At 40.7% G+C, this 23,121-nt stretch overlaps 1 protein-coding gene across 2 annotated transcripts; it reads right to left on the bottom strand.

The window, feature by feature from the left end:
• Nucleotides 1–2,056: 2,056 nt before the first annotated feature.
• On the bottom strand, nt 2,057–22,781 carry ZNF266 (zinc finger protein 266). Of its 2 annotated transcripts, XM_066272171.1 has the most exons (8): nt 22,220–22,781; nt 20,263–20,360; nt 18,912–18,965; nt 17,589–17,715; nt 14,362–14,460; nt 13,789–13,972; nt 6,052–7,408; nt 2,057–3,300 (listed from the first exon to the last, which is right to left on the bottom strand). In XM_066272171.1, the coding sequence occupies exons 2-8, from the start codon at nt 20,275–20,277 to the stop codon at nt 3,268–3,270; spliced, it is 1,869 nt and encodes a 622-aa protein (XP_066128268.1). In that variant the 5' UTR covers nt 20,278–20,360; nt 22,220–22,781; the 3' UTR covers nt 2,057–3,267. The 2 variants fall into 2 exon arrangements, with proteins under 2 accessions (XP_066128268.1, XP_066128257.1); XM_066272160.1 differs by having other exon boundaries at nt 2,059–7,408; nt 22,220–22,778.
• Nucleotides 22,782–23,121: the final 340 nt, after the last annotated feature.

Below are 23,121 nucleotides of genomic sequence, written 5' to 3'. Positions count from 1 at the left end.
TTCATGCTTGCTGACCCTGGAGAGTGAATTATTTTTCAAAACTGAAATAAGTTACAGTTTTATTAACTTAAAATCATGTTTGTTTGATAACCAATTTATGAAAATAAGAACATACTTGCCTTTTTTAAATGTTGCCTAATACATTTTTAAAATAATTGTACTCCGGATGTTCAGAAGGAGCAAGGACATACATGAACATTCATACTACTCAAAGGGTTAATGCTCCTTCCATAACATTGGTAGCCCATCTGATTGAAAACATATCTAGTGCTTGTCTAACAGATGCCATTAACTATAAAAAACTTACAGCTATTAATATGTATATACTTAAAGAAGTATTTTAGAACACTATCTCCTAAGATCAGAAACAAGGCAATGGTGTTCATTTTCCCTTTCAACACTGTAAAGAATGAGGCAAGAAAATAAAAAAATTAAAAATTTTTTTATTGTTATTGACAAGACTGTATACACACAAAATCCAAAATAAGCCATAAATATTTGAAATAACTGAATTGATAAAGGTTAATGGAGAAAAAAAATGTACAAAAAGAAATTGAAATTGTATATACTAAACTGAAAAATAAAAAAAGAAAATAAAGAACTTGGGCGGTGAACACACCATACAATACACAAAAGATACATTATAGAATTATACATGTAAAAACTATGTAATTTTATTAACCAATGTCACTCCAATAAATTCAATAAAAATGTTTACAAAGTAAAACACAGTATATACATAGATGTAAATTAAATGAAGGTATTCAATACCTCTACAATTAAAACTACAATTCACTGTTAAAGATGATGTAGGCAAATGGACAATTATTGAATATATTGTTTTCATCAACTATAAGACCCAGCATTATAAAAATGTCGATTTTATTCAGGTTATTTTTATCAAATCAATGTAATTCTAAGCATAGTCCCAGCTTTATTTTTAAAATTAATAAGGAGATACTATAATTAATACAGAAAGAAATGGTGAATAAAGAAGCACATATAGACTCTACTCTGGTGTGTGGACGAGTATGAGTGCCCACTCCTAAGTAAATCAGTGTTACATTCCTGTGAATAACAGTGGGCAAGTGAGTCAATCAGATACAGTGGCAATAATCATATTGGAATTGTCCCAAAAGACCATCACTCTATTCTCCCCAAAAACCCAATCCAGAAAGAAAGCACTGTGCATTTACTGAGACCACGAAGAGAGATAGCCTGCCAAGAATAGCTAATGCAAGAAGATGCACCCCCAAGACAGTAAGACAATATATCCAGACAAAATTGGTTGAGCCTGAAAAACCAACCATGCATGAAGCCAGTTGCACCCAAGGACTTTCCAGTAATCAAACTGATAAATTCCTGTTATAACTAACAAATATGAAAAGAGTGACAGACAAACCAGAGACTGAGAAAAGTTTTCTGCAATATACATTATGTAGGAAATACACATTACATATATATATATATGGCCTATGTAACTACAGAGATGCACACACATAAAATGGACAACAGGAAGAAACTCTCCAAATTAGAAATGAAAATTGGTAAAATGTTTCAACAGGTACCCTCATGAAAGATACTCAAATAGTCAACAAGTACATAAAAATATATTCAACCCTGGTAAGGTGCTTGCTTATTTAGAGTGTCACAATGACATGAAACTATTGTGGGTTTGATCCCCAGGCAGAGCACATGCAAGAATCAACCAATGAATGCATAAATAATTGGGACAGTAAGTCTATGCTTCCCCCCCCCCATCTCTTCCTTCCTCTGTAAAATCAGTAAATAAATTTTAAAACTTTTTTTTTTTTTTTCATTTTTCTGAAGCTGGAAACAGGGAGAGACAGTCAGTCAGACTCCCGCATGCGCCCGACCGGGATCCACCCGGCACGCCCACCAGGGGCGACGCTCTGCCCACCAGGGGGCGATGCTCTGCCCATCCTGGGCGTCGCCATGTTGCGACCAGAGCCACTCTAGCGCCTGAGGCAGAGGCCACAGAGCCATCCCCAGCGCCCGGGCCATCTTTGCTCCAATGGAGCCTTGGCTGCGGGAGGGGAAGAGAGAGACAGAGAGGAAAGCGCGGCGGAGGGGTGGAGAAGCAAATGGGCGCTTCTCCTGTGTGCCCTGGCCGGGAATCGAACCCGGGTCCTCCGCACGCTAGGCCGACGCTCTACCGCTGAGCCAACCAGCCAGGGCAATTTTAAAACATTTTTAAGTATTCTACATAATTACAGAATAAATAAATGCAAATTAAAATCAAAACCAAAAAATTACAACTTCTGCAGAATGGCTAAAATGAGTGTGTGATGGCTAGGTATCTAGACCAACTGGAATATTCATCTATTGCATCTAGAATTATAGGTGCTATCAGCCTTTCTGAAATAGTGAAATACCTACCAAAACCACACCTGAAACCTACCCTGATCCACTAATCATATTCCCACATACAGAGCATTTATCAAGAGAAATAAGTGTCTGCCAAAATGACAATGGAAAAGCAGTTATTAAATAGAGAAAACAAGCAAAACATATAACCATGTATTATATTTTAACATTTATATAAAGATCAAAGCTCTGGACGGGTATCTCAGTTGCTTAAAGCAAAATCCTGATACGCCAACATTGTGAGTTTCATCCCCATCAGGGCACACACAGAATCAACCAAGAAATGCATAAATAAGTGGAACTAGTCAATCTCTTTTTCTCTCTCTCCTTTCTTTTCTCTCTACAATCAATAAATAAAAGTTAAATCAATAAGAAGCAAAGCTAATAAGTTATAATTAAAGATAAAATCGTGCTTTCCTCTGTGGAGCAATTACTCGGCTTGGATCTCCGTACCACAGCCTGGTTCGGCCCTTTGTGCCGCGGCCTGGATCTATTCATCCCCTTTGCCCGCCTCAGTTTCTATATTCACAGTTTTCAGAGAAAGCCGCCGTTTAGTTTAGTGAGGAAGGCGGAGCATTTCTCACTCCCTATTTCCTTCAGAGTTTGGTTATATATTTAGCCAATTTTTCACTCAACCATACCTTCAGGTGTATTGCGAAACATCTGGAGGCTCCAAGGATAGGTTTTTCTGTTTCTGGTTGAAGATCTTGTTGAGTTTTGGGGAGATTTATCGGTATCGCTTCCTACCCCGCCATTACTCTGACGTCATCTGGAGCAATTACTGAGAAGGCAGATGAGTAAACTTTCTGGAGTTATGGAAGTGTTCAGTTATCAAGGTGTAAACATTATGTGCAATTCCATCAAGCGGTACACTTAGGATTAGCACACTTCTGTACAGTAGTGTTCAGATTCCTTAATAAAATAGAAAATGATGACGGGAAATGCTACAGGTATACAGTGTGGCTCTATGTAACAACTGAAATACATTCTGAGAAGAGCATCATTACACAATTTTGTCACTGTGCAAACATTAGAATTCACAGGCAATAGGAATGTCTCATCTCATAATCTTCTGGGACAACCATCATCCGTTGCTGATTTATGTGCTGTATGCAACACAGGACTGTACTTTTAGAGATGGGGGGAAATATAATAGAAGAAATAAGTGTGGCTAAACGTACCTGAAGCACAAACCAATAAAACATCTTAGGTAAAAAAAAACAAAAAAACAAAAAAGGCAGGGGTAAAATCTTGTTTGAAGATGTCAAATATAAATCTTTCTCCACTAAAATGGGATGACACCCTATCTGATACCTCACTTATATCCAATTTTCCTCACTATCCACAGCCCTTTTTATTTTGAGACCACAGTGAACTTACACAGATGTATCTTTCCACTTGAGTAATGATATAATGGGACTGGACTATGCAGAAGACAACAGTCCAGCTCCAAACTGGGGCCAAGTCAATATAATCAGTTGATGTGTCAGGGGGAGTGTAACATCTGCAGGATGACAATGCTAAAACTTGTCAAAGTCTAAGAGGCTGTGTATGGCCATAATGAAGCAACTTATAGGAAAGTTTATGGAACTGCTGCCTCCAAGGTAACTAAAACTAACATCAAGGACTTAATGTTCTTGAGCCAGTACTGATTGGTGAGGCCAATGATCAGAGAAATGAGCTGGAAACTAGTCCACCAGGAACCTATGACTCTGTCTCCCAGTATCATGGCCTTACTAAACTCATGTAAGGGATTCTATCCTTTGTCTTCCAATTCACATACAAACTCTCTTTTAGACAACTCTAACCAGGAACTGTATATGAAATTGGTTCTGGGAAATGGAGTCCCAGCCATGCCCAAATCAACAAAGAAGTAAACTGACTTTATTATGGCTTTCTAGTCACAAGGTATTCTTGTACTCTCAAAACACAAGGTGTTCCATCATCAGCCAGGAGCAAGGACAAAGAATGAAATACAAAAACATCAGATGAAACACTTCTTGAATAGCTTTGAATAGAAAAAGCTGATGACTTCAAAAATAATAAAAGGAGTGAAGAATATTGAGTATGCAATTTCCAGTATTGGACTAACTAGGTAAAAATGAAATGACCAATTACAAAAGCAAATATAAAAGAAATTATAAATACTCAAGGGTGCATACCATGATCACTGCACACTTAGCATTCATTAATGAGAAACAAACAAAAATAAAAGGACCACCCCTACCTGGATATGAAGAAACACACTCCCTCACTTAGTGACAGAAACAACATAACAACTTAGTGACAAAAGCACCATGGAATAAAAGAGTGGAAAAGCATTAGAGAAAAATTTATCACCTTAATTATTCATATCAGAAAATACAAACCAGAAACCATTGAGCCAACTTAAAGGTGAAACACTGATATTTGCTTCTAGAGCAAATTTTCTTACACCCTTTTTTCTTAGGAATTTTTTTTGTATGTGTGACAGAGAGAGAGAGAGGGACAGAGAGGAACAGACAGAAAGGGAAAAAAGATGAGAAACATCAATTGTTTACTGTGGCACCTTAGTTTCTCATTGCTTTCTCATATGTGCCTTGACTGGGGGGCTATAGCAGACTGAGGGACCCCTTGCTAAAGCCAGCGAATGAGAGCTCAAGCTGGTGAGCCTTGCTCAAACCATATTAATCTGTGCTCAAGCCAGCAACCTCAGGGTATCTAACCTCAGTCCTTCACATCCCAGTCCAATGCTTTATCTACTGCGCCTCAACCTGGTCAAGCTCTTAGAAATTTTGACTTGTAATAAGCAATATTTTTGAAGATGTTAACACGTGGTTTATGTACAAGAGGTTATCAATTGTGAATTCATAGAAGTCTTCAAAAAAATGAGGAAAAATTAACTACTTCGTTAAAGTCATAGGATGCCTCCACTGTGTGAGATCTCACGTTGCCTAAGATTTGAAAAGCTTTGCAGATGTTCTCATAATCCTCACATTTGCATGTTTTCTCTAGGATTTTCATGTGAGTTAGAAAGTAGACAAGACAGTCTTTCCTACACATTCATAGGGCTTCTCCCCAGTGTGCGTCCTCATGTGAATGCTAAGAACTGCAGAACAGATAAAAGGCTTTCCCTCATTTCTTACATTCATGAAGCTTCTCTCTAATGTGAGTCCGTCCATGCAATGTAAGGTGGGAGGACCTAATAAAGGCTTTTCCACAATTCTTACATTCATAGGGTTTCTCCCCTGTGTGTATCCTCATGTGAGTCCTAAGAGATGAGGCACTAGTAAAGGCTTTCCCACATTTCCTACATTCATGAGGTTTCTCCCCACTGTGAGTGCGTCCATGCATTGTAAGGTGAGAAGAACTAATAAAGGCTTTCCCACATTCCTTGCATTTATAAGGATTCTCTCCACTGTGCAGTCTCAAGTGTGCAGTGAGAGATGAGGGATGACTAAAGGCCTTCCCACATTCCTTACACTCATAGGGCTTCTCCCCTGTGTGTGTCCTCATGTGAGCACTAAGAGATGAGGCATAAATAAAGGCATCCCCGCATTTCTTACATTTATACGGTTTCTCCCCACTGTGAGTTCGTGCATGTACTGTAAGGTTGGAGGAACTAATAAAGGCTTTCCCACATTCCTTGCATTTATAGGGTTTCTCCCCCATGTGGTTTCTTACATGACTTCGAAACGATGGGAGAGAACTGAAGGCTTTCCCACACTGTAGACAGTCAAAAGGCTTCTCTCCACTATGCATTCGGGCAATGTGTACAGTCAGAGCTGAAGAGTCACTAAAGGCTTTCCCACACTCCTTACATGCATAGGGTTTCTCCCCAGTGTGAGTCCGTCCATGCAATGTAAGGTGGGAGGAACGAGTAAAGGCTTTCCCACATTCCTTGCATTTATAAGGATTCTCTTCACTGTGCAGTCTCAAGTGTGCCGTGAGAGATGAGCGATGACTAAAGGCCTTCCCACACTCCTTACATTCATATTTTTCATACTTTGTCTTGACAGTATGATCTCTAACATGTGCTCTGAAGGATGAGGGACAGCTAAAGTCTGTTCCACACTCTTTACACTTATAGGGTTTCTCTTTACTTTGATTTTTCAGATGCGTATTAAGGGAACTGAGGAGAGAGAAGGCTTTCCCACACTCCAGACATTCATAGGGTTTCTCTCCAGTGTGCTTTCTCATATGGATACTTAAGTAGGAGGGACAATTGTAGGCCTTCTCACACTCCTTACATTTATAGGGTTTCTCTCCAGTGTGCTCTCTCATATGGATACTTAAAGAGGAGGGACAATTGTAGGCCTTGCCACACTCTTTACATTTATAGGGTTTCTCTCCAGTATGGATTCTTAAATGTATTATGAGGCGAGAAGAAGAATTAAAGGCCTTCCCACACTCCTTACATTCATAAGGCTTTTCTCCAGTATGCATTCTTAAATGTATTTTGAGGTGAGAAGATGAATTAAAAGCCTTCCCACATTCCTTGCATTTGTAAGGCTTATCTCCACTGTGAATTCTTTTATGTTTGGATAGTGAGGAGGAGCAACTTAAGACCTTCCCACATTCCTTGCATTGGTAAGGCTTATCTCCACTGTGAATTCTCTTGTGCTCTGTGAGGGATGAAGAACAGCTGAAGGTTTTACCACATTGCTCACATTCACAGTTTGTCTGTCCATGGTGAAGTTTCATATGTGCCCTGAAGAATGAAGAACAGCCGAAGGCTCTGGTACACTGCTGACATTTGTAGGGTTTGTCTTCCACAGGGGTTTTCATGTGCTTCCTGAAATAGGCGAGGACATGGAAAGCCTTCCCACACTCCCTGCACTGGTAGGGTTTGCCTCCTGTGTGCGAACTGACATGGGTCTTCAGGGAAACGTGATCCGTGAAGACCTTTTTACATTCACGGCATTCATAGGATTGCACCTCAGCAGTTCTCTGGAGTAAGTTAAGACTTGAAATTTGGCCAAAGGTTTTTCCACACTGATTTTCGTGGTCACATTCATAGACATTCTTCACCACATGACTTCTTTTAAAAATAAAAAGCACAATATTAGTAATAAATATTTTTAATATTTTCAGTAATTGTGCATGTTTTTCACCCTAAGGCAGTGGTTCTCAAAGTGTGAACCCTAGATTTCCAAGTGCACCCTATGGTATTCCAGAGAAATATGTACCTGTTGGGGAACAAAAAACCCAAGTGTTTTTGGAATTTAGATTTTTAGGGGACAGCGGTGTGAAGAATTGGCTTTAAGCTGACATTCTGTCCAACCCCCACCTTAATTGCCAGATTGGGTTGCAAAAGGCTGTTAAGCTATGGTGCTGGATTGTTTAAAATACCCCCCATATTTTCCAGAAAAACTGGAGGGAAATTTCTTCTATACAATGGTACCTTGAGATATGAACATGCCAACATATGAAATTTTAAGATACGAGCTGCGACTCGGTCCAAATTTTTGTTCCAGATTCAAGTAAAATTCTGAGATATGAGTCACGATTAGGGAAGCTGCCGCTAGTTGGCTCATTAGCGTACAGGTCCAGTACTGGCAGTTTGATATACAAGACAAGTTGACTGACTTACAAGCACAGTTCCAGAATGAATTAAATTCGTACCTCAAGGTAACACTGTACTTTGGTGTAAAGTTAATATAATATGTATGTTGGGGGTTTTCTGCATTCAACACAATTAAGAGTAAAAAGAGAGAAATTCTTCAATGTATTGACAAGGAAATGAGAGTCTGCCTTTCAAATATATGCCCAAACATTGAAGAAATTACTAGGACACATCAGGCTCATGTTTCTCATAAACACAAGAATGAAAAAACACAATTCATACTGGGACCTCCCAAATTTACTAAATCTTACTAAGAATGTATCTATATACATATAAATAGATGACTTTTGTCACTTTTTAATTTTTTAACCCCTCTTTGTTATATATTCTAAAAAGCATAACTCAAAAAATGTAACATAAAAATGTTTTTCAATGTCAGAATAAATTTAATTTTGTCGTATTTATTTTGCTTAATTACCATAAAAGCATGCTTGGATTTTATATTTTTTTCTTTAACATTTGACTTAACTATTTAACATATTTCTCAGAAATTTGAATATAGTGTGCCTACAATTATTTGTAGGATTTTAAATGTGCCCCAACTTTAAGAGTTTGAGAACCATTGCCCTAAGGGTTTATCAGCTGCAAGTTCTCACAGAGCGTCTTACAATACACAGTATTTATCACCAAGTTTTGTTTTTTTTTTAATTTTGTAAAATTCTTTTACAAGTGAAAGGAGGGGAGATAGACATGCACCCTCACCAGGACTAACCCAGTGAAAACCATCTGGGCCCAATGCTCTGCCCATCTGGGGCCATACTCACAATCTGTAGGAATATACTATGAAAATATGCAGAGTTAGAATAGTAATTAGAGACAGCAACGTGACCTAAGGTGAAAGCCCTTAGTGGATGAGAGTCTAGGTGCCTCTCTGACCCATACTGGAAACAGTTCATGCTGGAGACAGCAAAACAGCATAATAAGATTCAGTAACAGAAAATGTTTAGGCTCTCAGAACAGAGGTTAGAAGTCAGCATGTTCCCCGTCCTTTACTTCACCCCTGAAAACTTTTGCTTTCTGCTTCCTTGAGTTATTTGTACTGGCTAATAAATATCTTGAGTAAGGCTGGGGATAGGGCTTTAACTATTCAGTCTGCTGACCAGGACTGTTGCCTCCCCTCAGCCCCCTGAAGCGTTTCATCTGGTCTCAGTAGTTTTTGTCACCATGACATGTGGGGCTCTGTGTGAGGAATTGGAACCAAATGACAGGTTTGCTACTCTGAGTAGTTCATTATCGTCACGACAAGTGGTTCCCCACATGAGGAACCAGAAGAAATGGCCTCCCAAAGCCTGGCAAAGGAAAAGGACATGTGCTCATCCCATTTTGTAAGGAACACAAGCAGCAGGGGAATGGCCATTGAATGCTTGTGGTGAGGTCACTTTTAAAGATCAGGTGGCCAAGGGATTTCTCTTTCCCTTCATCTCTCCTCCTCATGGGGAATTCCCTTTCTTCTGGGCAATGGAGTCTCATGTTACAGCTACAGGACTCTTTCAAATGCAATTTCAGATCAGAATTGAACTGCTCTCTTGCTCACAATCCAGAGAAGTTCAGACTTAGAAGATTGGAAAAAGACTTTTCCCAAGGAGAAGGTCAAGGCAACATGGATGGAATATGAAATGACTCCTTAGAATTGGAAAGGGCTTGTAAAAAGTGTTCTCACAACCTAGCCCAAACCTCAGACCAGCTTCTCCCCTTAGATACTTGATCAACTCTAACCAGCAGGGAAGAGATTCAGAAGAAAAGACCTTCACCCTTTTTCCTTAAACAACAAAAAGGTGGAATGTTAGGTTTGGATCCAGGGCTCCCTTAAATCACACCTTTAAAGTCTCAAATTCCCCTCATCCCTCTCCCATAAGCAACTTCCCCCACCCTGGAAAGATTCTGGGAATAGTCCTTAGGACAATACCTTCAGGAGAGACCTCGGGGTTGGGAAGTTAGACAGTCTGTGACCAAGGCCACAAACCTGTTACAAGTATGGAAAAGAAAGATATTTTTAGAAAGATTACTGGAAGAGCCTAACAGCAACCATGTAGCCTGGCTTTTGAGTGTGCCCTGAGAGACTAATTAAAATTCAATCTAAAAATTCCTTTAAAAGTTCCATCAGGCCTTGGCCGGTTGGCTCAGTGGTGGAGCGTCGGCCTGGCGTGCAGGGATCCCGGGTTCGATTCCTGGCCAGGGCACATGGGAGAAGCACCCATCTGCTTCTCCACCCCTCCCCCTCTCTTTCCTCTCTGTCTTGCTCTTCCCCTCCCACAGCGAGGCTCCACTGGAGCAAAGGTGGCCTGGGCGCTGGGGATGGCTCCTTGGCCTCTGCCCCAGGCACTGGAGTGGCTCTGGTCGCAACTGAGCGATGCCCTGGAGGGGCAGAGCATCGCCCCCTGGTGGGCAGAGCGTCGCCCCCTGGTGGGCGTGCCAAGTGGATCCCGGTCGGGCGCATGCGGGAGACTATTTCTCCCGTGTGTCCAGCTTCAGAAAAATACAAAAAAGTTCCATCAAAGGAGATTTTAAGCCCATTTCATTAATTACTATTCTTGTTCTGTTTATGCAAATTATCAAGCCAAGTTAAAACTGGGGTTAATACTATATAACTGGAATAATCTAAATTTGGCTATAAAAAAAATGACTATGGGTAATTTTAGGAGTAAGAGAAACCCAGTCATTTAAATATCTTAAAAACCTTCTTTTTGCCTGACCAGGAGGTAGCACACTGGATAGAGAGTTGGACTGGGATACGGAGGATTCAGGCTCAAGACCCCAAGGTGGCCCACTTGAGCACATGCTTATCTGGTGAGCAAAGCTCACCACCTTGGATCCAAGGTTGCTGGCTTGAGCAAGGGATTACTCGGTCTGCTGAAAGCCCGCGGTCAAGGCACATATGAGAAAGCAATTAATGAACAACTAAGGTGTAGCAACAAAAAACTGATGATTGATGCTTCTCATCTCTCTCCATTCCTATCTGTCCCTGTCTATCCCTCTCTCTGACTCTGTCTCTGTAAAAAAAAAAAAGAAATAAAAATAAAACCTTCTTCTGGAGACCTGGGAACTAATATAATCCTGTGAACAATAGAAACATGATTAATACTATTGTAAAATATGAAAGTATTCTAAATTTTTCTAACCAGGTAGTCTACAAATACATTTGATATCACTACTAGTTTAATTTAATCTGTTTAAAGTTCTTAACAAAAAGTGATGTTTTGCTTAGGTTTACAAAAAACATGTTTTTTAAAAAATGTTTGTTTGCCAATAAAAGTACTGGTGTCTAAGGGTCTTAAAATATGTTCACAGAAGTATCAATCTAAAATTACTAATTACTAACTTAGTCCTCATTGAAATTAAGGTTTTTAGAAATTAAAAATTCTGATTAATTAGAAAGAAATTATATGAAAAAAGATATAAGGTATAGAAATATTTTTAAAAGGAAAAAGAAGAAAGTAAATAAGTTCTGAAAGCTAGTTATTACTGAATAGATAAAGTTTAAGAAAGTTACAGAAGATTTGTGCAAGTTACAGAAGGTTTGTGTGGGTTGTAGAAAGTTTGTGGAAAGTCAAGAACAAAAAAGAGAAGATACTAAAATAGACAAAGGTGAGAAGAGGAAGGAAGTATTTTAAAACAAGGACTGTCCTGGCCCTGGCCAGTTGGCTCAGCGGTAGAGCATCGGCCTAGCGTGCGGAGGACCTGGGTTCGATTCCCGGCCAGGGCACATAGGAGAAGCGCCCATTTGCTTCTCCACCCCTCCGCGGCGCCTTCCTCTCTGTCTCTCTCTTCCCCTCCCGCAGCCAAGGCTCCATTGGAGCAAAGATGGCCCGGGCGCTGGGGATGGCTCTGTGGCCTCTGCCCCAGGCCCTAGAGTGACTCTGGTTGCAACATGGCGACACCCAGGAGGGTCGCAACATGGTGACGCCCAGGATGGGCAGAGCATCGCCCTCTGGTGGGCAGAGTGTCGCCCCCTGGTGGGCGTGCCGGGTGGATCCTGGTCGGGCGCATGCGGGAGTCTGTCTGACTGTCTCTCCCTGTTTCCAGCTTCAGAAAAATGCAAAACAAAAAAAAACAACAACAAAAAAAAACAAGGACTGTCCTGAAAAAAAAAAATAAAAAGGAACATTAAAACATTCTTAGGGACTTCAGGAGCTTGAGAAATTCACTGAAACTTACAGGTATTGCAGAAGGAGCCAATGGCATCCTTAAGCCCCAACTACAGAAACAAAAAAAGGGGAGTCAGGAGAAGAGACTTGCCCCACAAAAACAATTGTATAAAGCTCTTTTTACTCTTAATTTTTAAAACATTTCCTCATCTGGACTTAACAGCAGCTGAAAGGCATTTTATACCAAGCCAAACAATAGCCTAAGCCTCTCGTGTTGTACTGGGACATATTAGCTGGCCCTAAGTGGCAGAATCTAGTCAGATTGCTAACCCGAGTTTAAGGATATGTTGTAATTTTGTCATCAACAGGTCCTCTTTGGATACCAGTGAGAAATGTAATGCCTCATTGTGAATTAGCATCCACCCCTATAAAGCAACCCAGTCCCAGAGATTCAGAAGCTTATAGTAAATCCACCTGGAAATGAACCCAAAAAAGAGGACACCTAACATGCTACCAAGTACTCAGGGCATGCCTGATATCACCTGGGACACTTTGATACATATAACGAGGCATGCTAAAGAACTTTTGCAAAATATAGACACAGCTGTGACCCCTAAAAACCTGTTTCTCTCTATGCTTGCTCTTCACCTTCCACTGCAACCACTCAATCATCTTTCTCTATGTTAATCTTTACTAAAACAAAAAAGGGGATATATAGCAATCTCCTATGAAAATACAGTTAGAATTACAATTAGAGACAGTGAGGTGCAGGAGGGTAAAAGCTCTGAGCAGACAAGAGTCCAGGGACCTTTCTGTCCATGTACTGGAGACAGTGTGTGCTGAAAACAGTGAAGCAGCAGGATAAGATTTAGTAATAGAAAATGTTTAGGCTCTCGGAACAGAGATAGAAGGAAGCAAATAACTTGTCCTTTACTTCATTCACTGAAAACTTCTGCTGTCTGCTTCCTTGAGTTATTTGTACTTTCTAATAAATATCTGAGTAAGGCTGGGGACCAGGCCTCAGTTCTTTGGTCTGCTGACTGGGACTGCTGTCTCCCCTTGGCCCCTGAGAGCATATCATCTGGTCTCTGAGTAGTTCATTGTGGCTGCAATAGCAACCAAACTATTTTTAGTGCCTGATGCGTAGCCCTGCTGAGCCAACTTCAGGGCCCGGGGCTGATGTGCTAGAAGCAATCGAGCCATGACTGCAGGAGGCAAGAGAGAGAGAGAGAGAGAGAGAGAGAGAGAGAGAGAGAGAAAAGAAAAAGAGGGAGTGGAGGAGAAGCAGATAGTTACTTCTCCTGTTTGCCCTGACCAGGAATTGACCCCGGGACATCCATATGCCTGGCTGATGCTCTATCACTGAGCCAATGGGACAGGAACTTTTTGTTTTTTATGTTGAAATTAATTCAATGAGGTGACATTGATCAGTAAAAGTACATAAATTTCACTGAACATCTCTATAGCACTTGAACTGTTAATTGCATATGTATCACTGAGTTTCTGACTTATGGGAATTTTCTCATAGCTGCTTATAACAGAATTATATCAAACAATGAAAATCGCAGTCTCATTTGAGTAAAAAATCTTGTAAAAATTCTTTATAAAATTACACCTTTTGACAAGTTTTATATACATGTTCTTTACATTTCATAACATTTTAAGATATTATGATGAGGCACTACTTTCTTTTTTATGAATGGAACTCACCTCGAATGTCTCTCATGGTTTTTGTTCTTATAGTCAATACCATGGTATTCCCACTTTTGGTATAAGATAGATGACTGGGCATCATTTCTCTTAAATCTTACTATTTCCTGTTCATTGGATACTGTTTCTTCATAAATATCTAGTGAAGTGACTGATTCATTAGTCTTAAGTTGAGTGTCAGAATCTGAAACGAAAGGTAAAGGCATCTTTGAACACAGGGCTTTTGCAGAGTGGCTATTTCAAGACTCTACTTCCAAGTACAGGGTCAAATGATAAGAAACTGAATGAGAAATATTCCATGAAGATTTTCATGGACAGTAATACGAAGAGGGTATTATTGGGAGAACAAAACAAACAGGAACAGTGTAAAATGCACATGACCAAATACCAACTTACAAAAACAAACAAAGAAAGTCTTTTACAAAACAAGGAAGACTGTTAATAAAAAGTCAAATAGTAATCAATGGTGTATGTGAAAAATTGTATCTCAGACAAAACAGTTGTTTTTGGCTTTCATTTGATTTTTTCAAATGAATACCCCGAACCTAGACAGTTTCTCCCAAGAACTCTTGCCTTCCTGGCGCTCCCCCTGGACAGGCCCTCTCTTTGTCATCTCCAGGTCCTCCTCCTGCTTCCACTGGAAGATCAGCCAGGGTGTATGCAGTGTGTACCCTGTTAAACAGAAAGGCATGTCACATTCAGGAAAACAATAAGGAACCACGAACATTTCCAGGAGACAAGGCTGACACTTTGGTCTTCTGATTTTGCAAACTTAGCACCAAGTGTGACGTTAACTGCAAGAAAATGTTTAACAAAAATATGTTTATGGCAGAGGAGTAGCAACAAAGCCTCTGATGTCTAAAACTGATCTGAACCCTGGCCAGATAGCTCAGTTGGTTCATAGACCCAAAGCACAGAGGTGGCAAGTTCGATCCCTGGTCAGGGCACATATAGGAATAGATCGATGTTCCTGCCTCTTTATCTCTCTCTCTATTCCACTCTCGCTAAAGTCAATAAGTAAAAATTAAAAAGTGATCTGACATTCTTATCTAATGCGCAGTATATTAGCCTGGTCTAATTCTTACAGCCAGGACATTTTGTACTCCTGCTGAACATGAGTCATCTCGCAGAATACCAATCTAACACAAGGTTACTCTGAGACAGGGTACAGTGAAAAACAAGGAAAAGACACACCCACATGGCCGGACAGTCATTCTCTTTAGAATTTATCCGAAGAAGTTGGAAACATGCCCACACAATACCTGCACACATTTATAACAGCTTTATTCAAAATTGCCAAAACTTGGCAGCAGAAAGATGTTTTCCTGTACATGAATGGATGAATAACAATCTAGAAAATTGAATAAAAGGCATGAAAGAACCTTAAATGTGTTACTAACTAAATGAAACCAATGTGAAAAGGGTACATACTGTAAGACTTCAAATACATAACTTTCTCAAAAAGAGAAAACGATGGACACAGTAAAAACAGCGACAGTTGCCAGGAGATACAAGGGAAGGAGGGATGAATCAGCCAGAGAAAGAGGACTTTTAGGACAGTGAAACTGCTCTACATGATATTACGGCAGTGGGTGTACGTCATCGCATATTTGTTCAAACAACAAAGGTACAACACCAAGAGTGAAGCCTAATGGAAGCTATGGACTCTAGGTGATGATCATGTGTCAGTGCAGGCTCATCAACTGTGACAAATGCAGGACTCTGGTGGTGTGTGCTGACAGTGGGGAGGCTGTGCATGGGGTGGTAAGGGGTATATGGTAAATCTCTGTATCTTCCATTCAGTTTGACTGTGAACCTAAAACTGCTCTAAAAATAAACATATTTATTAAAAATTTTTGTCTACCTAGAATCTCAGAATGTTGCTTTATTTGGAAATAGAGTCATTGCTGATGTAATCACGTTAAGATAAGTTACACTGGATTAGGATGGGCCCTAAATCCAATGACTACTGTCCTACAAAGAGGGAGAGACTTAGAAACCGAGAAGTCTGTGTGAAGATGGAGGCAGATTTAGAGAAATACATCTGCAAGTCAAGAATACCAAGACTGCTGGCCACCACCAGAGCTGGGAAGAGACAGGCAGGATTTTTTCCATAGAGCTTCAGAAGGAGCATGGCCCTGCTACCACCTTGGTTTCAGACTTCAAAAAGTTGCTTTTGGAAAAAAAAAAAAAAAAAGGTTCTTTTGTATCTGGTCACCCAGTTTGCAGTACTTTGTTGTAAAAAGCCTCAGAAGCAACTTCCCTGGCCTCCATCTTACCGCGGGGCCAGGGAACCTTGCTGGGCAGGATGCGCTGTACTTAATAAAGCCTTTTACTATTCCACACTTGGTGGCTCTCAGCCCTCTCCCTTCCTTCTTGGCGGGAAAAAATACCTTACATTTTGGTGCCGAAAACCTGGGAGGAGTTGAAGTCCGCAAGGACCGCTCCTCTTCCTCATCCCCTCCGAGAAAGAACCAGGATCTCCGACCTTCCACCCACTTCGGCGCACGGTGCACCCCTGCCTCCACCCACCCTTGAGTTCTTTCTGCCGAGACTCCCTGTCTGAAACTGTAGCTACGTCAGGGAAGTCTTTTCTGTCCATCCGAGTGCGTGTGCTTGTAGAGACGTCCCCAAGCACATCCATGTTACCTTTTCCATCCGTGGCCAGACCTTGAGTTTTAGGACGCTAATACTCAAATCTGACCACTCCGAGGACTGAGGGCAGCCGTGGGGGCACAGGAATCTCCCTCCCTAAAGAAGAAGAAACTGTTGTTCTTCTCTGCTGTGGCCAGGCCACAGAACCCACTGAATTAGCCTCCTGAAGGGACTTTCGGTGTTAACACACTCACCAATTTAAGTATTGCCAAAAAAGCTGGGAACTGATTGGAGATCTCTTACATATACGGCTTCTAATTATTTGCATACCCATCCTTAATCTCTGTGCCACCTGTTCCCCCGCACAGGCTTTTTTCTTGCCAGAGAAATCTCACCTAAAACCTCCAGTCCTGATCTTTCCTTCTCCGCAGACTCCCAACTCTCTCTCCCTCCTGTCTGACCCCCTGGGGCGCCCCTCTTTCCGGACTTTTCTCTGGTCCCTCTGCGGACCTCTTTTGTGCTCGGGTCTCTTCCCTCTGAGAGCCCCCTCCCCTCCCTTCGCAAAAACCTGTTTCTTATTCACCACTATCATTCTCTTTCTCCTCCCCTGCTGGTCAGGGGCCCCTCCCTTCTCCACTGTGTTCTTAATTAAGTTTATACAAAAAAATAAAGAAAAAAAAAAGAAAAGAAAAAGCCTCAGAAACTAATACAGCTTGATCCACAGATCCATCCTCAAATCACTCAACCAAAGTTCAAATCCTGTAAAATATACCAATACCCTCTGACTGTGACCCACCACAACTCCCTGCCTCATGTGTTTTTCTCACTTGACTGAGTAATAAACCTAACATCCTTAGCTTTTATGTTTTCCTGGTGGTCATTCAGTAAAGGGCATTGAAGTCAGCAAAATTGTCAAGAGGTCCCAAACCATAAACTTCCCTGTGTCCCACAGTGACCCCTGAAGTCTATGCCCACACTTTCAACCCTCAGTAAGTCTAGAGGCTTTCAATAACAATAAAAAAGCAGTTCAATACACAGATGTTTATTTTCATGGTCAAGCATACATTTCATAGGGTTCCTGACTGTGTCTGTCATATTTACCAATGTATTCTTATTCCTCAGCCCAAATCCTAAAATAAGGAATAAGGTCAATTTGTCAGATTTCTTATCTAAACAACTGAACCTAGGAATATTGCCTTTCTTACCTAGGGAGGCCAGGTTCCAGAAGGTTTCCAGCATCACATCTCTGTAGAGGCTCCTCTGAGTGAGATCCAACAAAGCCCATTCTTCCTGGCTGAAATCCACAGCCACATCCTCAAAGACCAATGGGTCCTGAAACATCCCACACATTCTTTTCAGAATGATACAATCCCGAGTTGAGATGATACTGACAATACCGGGCACAGTAAATCCATTTACATGATATTTGAAGATTGTATGGTTTTCTAACATCAACCCCAAGACTTAGCCATCAGATCTTTTTCTCTTTCCCCCACACATGCTCCTGACTGATCAAGTCCTGTATCACAGACATCACAACACACCTAAAAACACAATTTCTATCTCCACAATGTGGTGGTAAGCAATTCCAGTCTTATCATGATCCAGAACAGTCCAGAGCATATAGGAAAATTTAGGGAAAACTATATGAATGAAACACAACAGGTCTTCGAATGGCTTCTTTTTGTTATAATGTTAATGAGATGCTGTGGAAACTTGACTCTTATTTATATCAATTAGTCTATGGTAAAATTGGTTTCATTATCTGCTATTTTTCTTAAGTATACAGAACCTATCAATAATGGTAAGGACTTGGTTGTAATTTCCACCCTAACACCAACAATTCCTTGTTCCAGAAACAATTTCACCTTCTTCATTCTCTCTCACTCAGGGATTAGTGTAACATGAAATACTGGATCAAATCTGGATGAAGTTTTAATGAATAAAAACACAATGTGGAATGCACAAAACTAAATTCACATGAAATAAACACTTAAATATTAGACTTGAAACCCAATTATTCCAGAAGAAAACACAGGCACTAAAATCTTGGGTATTTCTTATAGCAGTATATTTTAAGATCTATACCTTTGACCAAGAAAACAATTTAAAAATGAGAGTACATCAATTAAAAAGTTTTTCACAACAAAAGAAACCATCAACAAAATGAAAAGCAAACCCACTGAATGGGAGAACATTTTTGCCAATGCTTTTGATAAAGGATTAATATGCAAAAACTATAGGGAACTTATAAAACTCAACATAAAAAAAATAGACATACAATCCAGTTTTAGCCAGGTGGCTCAGTGGATAAAGAGTCAATGTGGAGTGCCAGATACCATGAGTTCGACCCCGAGTCTGGACACATACGACAAGCAATAAATGAGTACACAACTAAATGGAAAAACTAAGTGACATACATTCTATGTAGACTAACACAGAAGCAGGTTGCAGATCCCTGCTTAAACAATCAGATCGACAAATGGTTAATTGAGAATATTCTTGGGAAATTATTAGCTCTTACTGACCTGTGTCATGCTTTCCTGGAACTCGGCAGTGTTATTTTCCTCACCCATGTTCCCCTTCATGAAGAAAGACAGAATGTTGAGAAGTTACAGCTGAGGCAAGAGAGTCATGATCCTCTAGGTCTCCCCACAATTCACACAATCATGAGCCTGGATGCTGCAGCACACTATAAGGGACCACTCCCCTCAAACACCACCACCTCCCCCACACACACAATACCCTCACACGCACACACCCAGCCCAAGACACTGAAGCAAACACACACTGCTCTTGTAAGAAGGTGGAATAATCTTACCTCATCTAGAACTAGAAAACTATTACCTGGTTCTTATTGAGTTTTTTTTATTTTTTTACTTTTAAAGAGTCTCATTTTGCAAGTTCAGTTCACTGTAGTCTAAAAGTTGAACTGGCAGTTTTCCCATGATATTGAGAAGCAAAAACAGTATCAGGCAATACCTTCAAACTTTTGAATATATTATGAATATATACTGTATCAAACCCAAAAAAGCATTGACTTAAATACCACTTTTGGGTGCTCCATTCCCAATATTACTTACTTCTGCACCCCTTGGCAGACTAATAAATATTACTGCTCAGCCCCTGATCAATAAGTTCCCCACATGGGCTGCAGGGTCCCTGAAACCTAGTTTTTGAAAAAGTGCATCAACTGTCTAAATTGCACACATAGGAGGCAGAGAACACTGCCTCACTTGAATTCTGCGGCATAAGTTTACCTGTACAGAAGCAGCAACAGAAGAATACCTAAGTTGGCAATGTGGGTCATCTGATAGTACAATAATATATACAAATTTCAAATAATGAAAACACAACTGTTCCTTTCAATGCAGTGGATCAAGTATATATTTGAAAGCCAATAAAAACTGTAATATTCTTTACTATATTAATAACAGGTTCCATTTGAGCAACTATGATGTGCAAGTGACTGTGAAGACATGCCCATACCTTTGCAAAAAAATTACTTATTTTTATAGGAACTCTGCAAATCATATTATTACTATTTATTAATACATATCAATACTTCATGAATCTTACAGTCAATTAACTACACACTCAATGTTACCCAATTAGAGAGCCACTCTGTCAGGTGTGTATGCAGGTCTATTTATCTTCAAAGCTGAAATGCCCAGTGAGTACATTTGTGAACATACACTTACAATTTCAAAGTTAGTGAGGACCTTATTCCCTAACATTACCAGGGTCTGGCCTAGAACTTTGTTGGGCACACTTGCAGGATACACAAATGAATATTCTATTCAAATGTTTTATCTTTGAATAACTTCTCTTGGGTAAAACCTATGTCTAGAACAAGGTAGCTTCCCTTAAGGCCCCTACCTTCTTCTCCTTCATTTCATATTCACTTAGGTAACATCTCCCCTGAATCTACCACATGCAGTCATAGGGGATACAGCACCAAACAAAACAGAGGAACCCTGAAACACATGGAATACATCATTTCTTGAAGGAAGGCAGTAAATTAACAAACTATCAGGTGGTTGCAGATGCTATATATAGTGAAGCACATTATAGGGATAAGGCGCACACATATTTTACTTTAGTGAGTCAGAATTACTCAAATGGCAGGACAGAATCAGAAAATTATAATAACTGTTCATATAGCACTGGAAATCCACAGCTGGGGTTGTATACATATGTTTATAGACCTATAAATATCATCAAATCTCAGAGAAGAAAAAATCAGTAAAAATGGGCTAACCACAGGAGGTTGGGAAAAGAACGGTATAAATGGTTAAAAAGAAAAGTGAAAAGAAGACACAATTAATGATACCTTAAAACTAATAAAGAAAATTAGAAAAGTCAGCCATGTGTCCTTTGAAAATTAATGTCCTTTGAAAACGAATGAAGTCGAAAAACCTGTAGAAATTTTCTTTATGAACAGAGCCCAGACAAAAGAAGCTATGAATTAATTATAATTACACAAGTTACAGAAAGACTACAAAAAAAAGCTTAGGGAATAGATATGGAAATGTACAAGTAATGAAGTAATTTTAAGAGAGAGATATACAACTTTTCCAGCAATGATCTAAAATAAAGACAACACTTGATTATATCCAGTCATTAAAGAAAAAAATATTTAGCACTTTAAACAATACCCACAAAGGAAACAGAAGTTACAAATTGATTAACCAGCTGAATCCCCAAATAAAAAAAAATTCAACATTCCATTATAGGGGCGAAAACACTGTTTTCCCAAGTATTTCCAAAACCAGAGGCAGAATTAAAAAAAAAATCATACGCATTAGTGCAAATAATATATTAGTGCAATAGACAAATGAATAATAAAGATATTAATCATAAACCTTGTTCACTTTGTCCTAAGAATAATATGTGGTTGAAAATGGAATCATCCATTAATATAATTCATGTTTTTTTTTGTTTTTTTTTTCTGAAGCTGGAAACAGGGACAGACTCCCTCATGCGCCCCGGCCGGGATCCACCCGGCACGCCCACCAGGGGGCGATGCTCTGCCCCTCTGGGGCGTCGCTCTGCTGCGACCAGAGCCACTCTAGCGCCTGGGGCAGAGGCCAAGGAGCCATCCCCAGCGCCCAGGCCATCTTTGCTCCAATGGAGCCTTGGCTGCGGGAGGGGAAGAGAGAGACAGAGAGGAAGGAGGGGGGGGGGTGGAGAAGCAAATGGGCGATTCTCCTATGTGCCCTGGCCGGGAATCGAACCCGGGGCTCCGCACGCCAGGCCGACGCTCTACCGCTGAGCCAACCGGCCAGGGCCTTTTTTTTTTTTTTAAGTTTTTTTTTATTTATTCATTTTTTAGAGAGAAGAGACTGAGAGAGAGGAGGAGGGAGGAGCAGGAAGCATCAACTCCCATATGTGCCTTGACCAGGCAAGCCCATAATTCACTTTTTTTTAACAGAAAAAGACATATAACTTATCTCCTAAGATACAAAGTAGTGACTTTTCTATAATAATGTTCATTGGTGATAACAATTTAACCCACCAGAACTAGAAGGGAACACGTTTTACTAGAAAAAAAAAATCTACAAACTCATACAATAATCATGTATTTAATGGTAAAATGGTAGAATAATTCTCTCTGGGATCCGGAACAAGGTAATGATATAAATTCTATGCTATTCAACATGAACTGGATTGAGGTCCTGGCAAGTGCACTAAAGAAATACAAGGTACAAGGTGAAAAACAACAGCTAAAAATGGCAGATGATTATACTTTATGTGTGAAATTCAAAAAAGATCTACACACAAATGATTACAATGGATAGCTGCATTCCGCGATGACAGTTAAAAATATACTTACTAATTAGTTCACTTGAATGCACCCGGATATAAGGTAGCAAACGGGTGCCCGCAAGCAGGGTAACATCAAGATTAACTAGTATCTCCTGCACCAGAAGGGAAGGCGGGGACGTAGTGGAGCCGAATGCCAGCCCCTTGCTCACCGGACACGCCGAAATCCGCAGATCAGCGCAGAGACGACCAAGTGAGGCTCTCGTCCCGGGAAGGGAAAGGCAGGGATGCTTTTCCTTTCTGGAAAGAGAGCAAAGGACGCTTCTAGAAGCAAATTATATTTAAATATAAGGGTTGTTCTCCACCCTTTGTTCTCAGCCGACTGGACCCAGCCTAGAGTGCCCGATTCAGGGAGTTCGGGACGAGCAACAGCCACGGGCGGAGCGGGTCGGGCTCTGAAGTAACGCCCGGGCGATCCGAGCCACCCTCTAATCTCTGCCTTCCCCAAGGCCAAGCTCTCCGCCTCCGCCACCGGACCTGAGACAAGGCCGACCCAAGCCCGGAAAATGGCGGACCCAGGTGAGAATGGAGCTCAGAGGCAAGTGAAGATGAGGCGAGAGCCAGCTCACAACTTGCGCACGCGCAAAAGACACCTATTTTCGGCTTTTGCTCAACGCCCAGCGAAAGGGGCGGGGCCTTGGGAGCTGTGAAATACAGTTAAAGGTTCAAGGCCCGGAGGGACAGTAAAAGAGGCGACGGACCTGAAAACCGCTGGCTTCCTCCGGGGCGAGATGCCGTTAGGTCCTGGAGCGGGATCAGCGCAGTTGCGATTGGTTGGATGTGAAATGTGAGAGGGAACTAGGGCGGAGGTTTGATTAACTAGCCCTATGGGGCGGGACTTAGTTGAAAATTCTGGGAGGCAAGGCTAGGTTGATGGGTGGAACTCAGGAACATTGTTGCTATAGGCGGGGT

The sequence above is a fragment of the Saccopteryx bilineata genome, chromosome 1, assembly GCF_036850765.1.
Source record: "Saccopteryx bilineata isolate mSacBil1 chromosome 1, mSacBil1_pri_phased_curated, whole genome shotgun sequence".
Taxonomy (NCBI): Eukaryota; Metazoa; Chordata; class Mammalia; order Chiroptera; family Emballonuridae; genus Saccopteryx; species Saccopteryx bilineata.
This window is presented reverse-complemented; position numbering and strand designations above follow the sequence as displayed.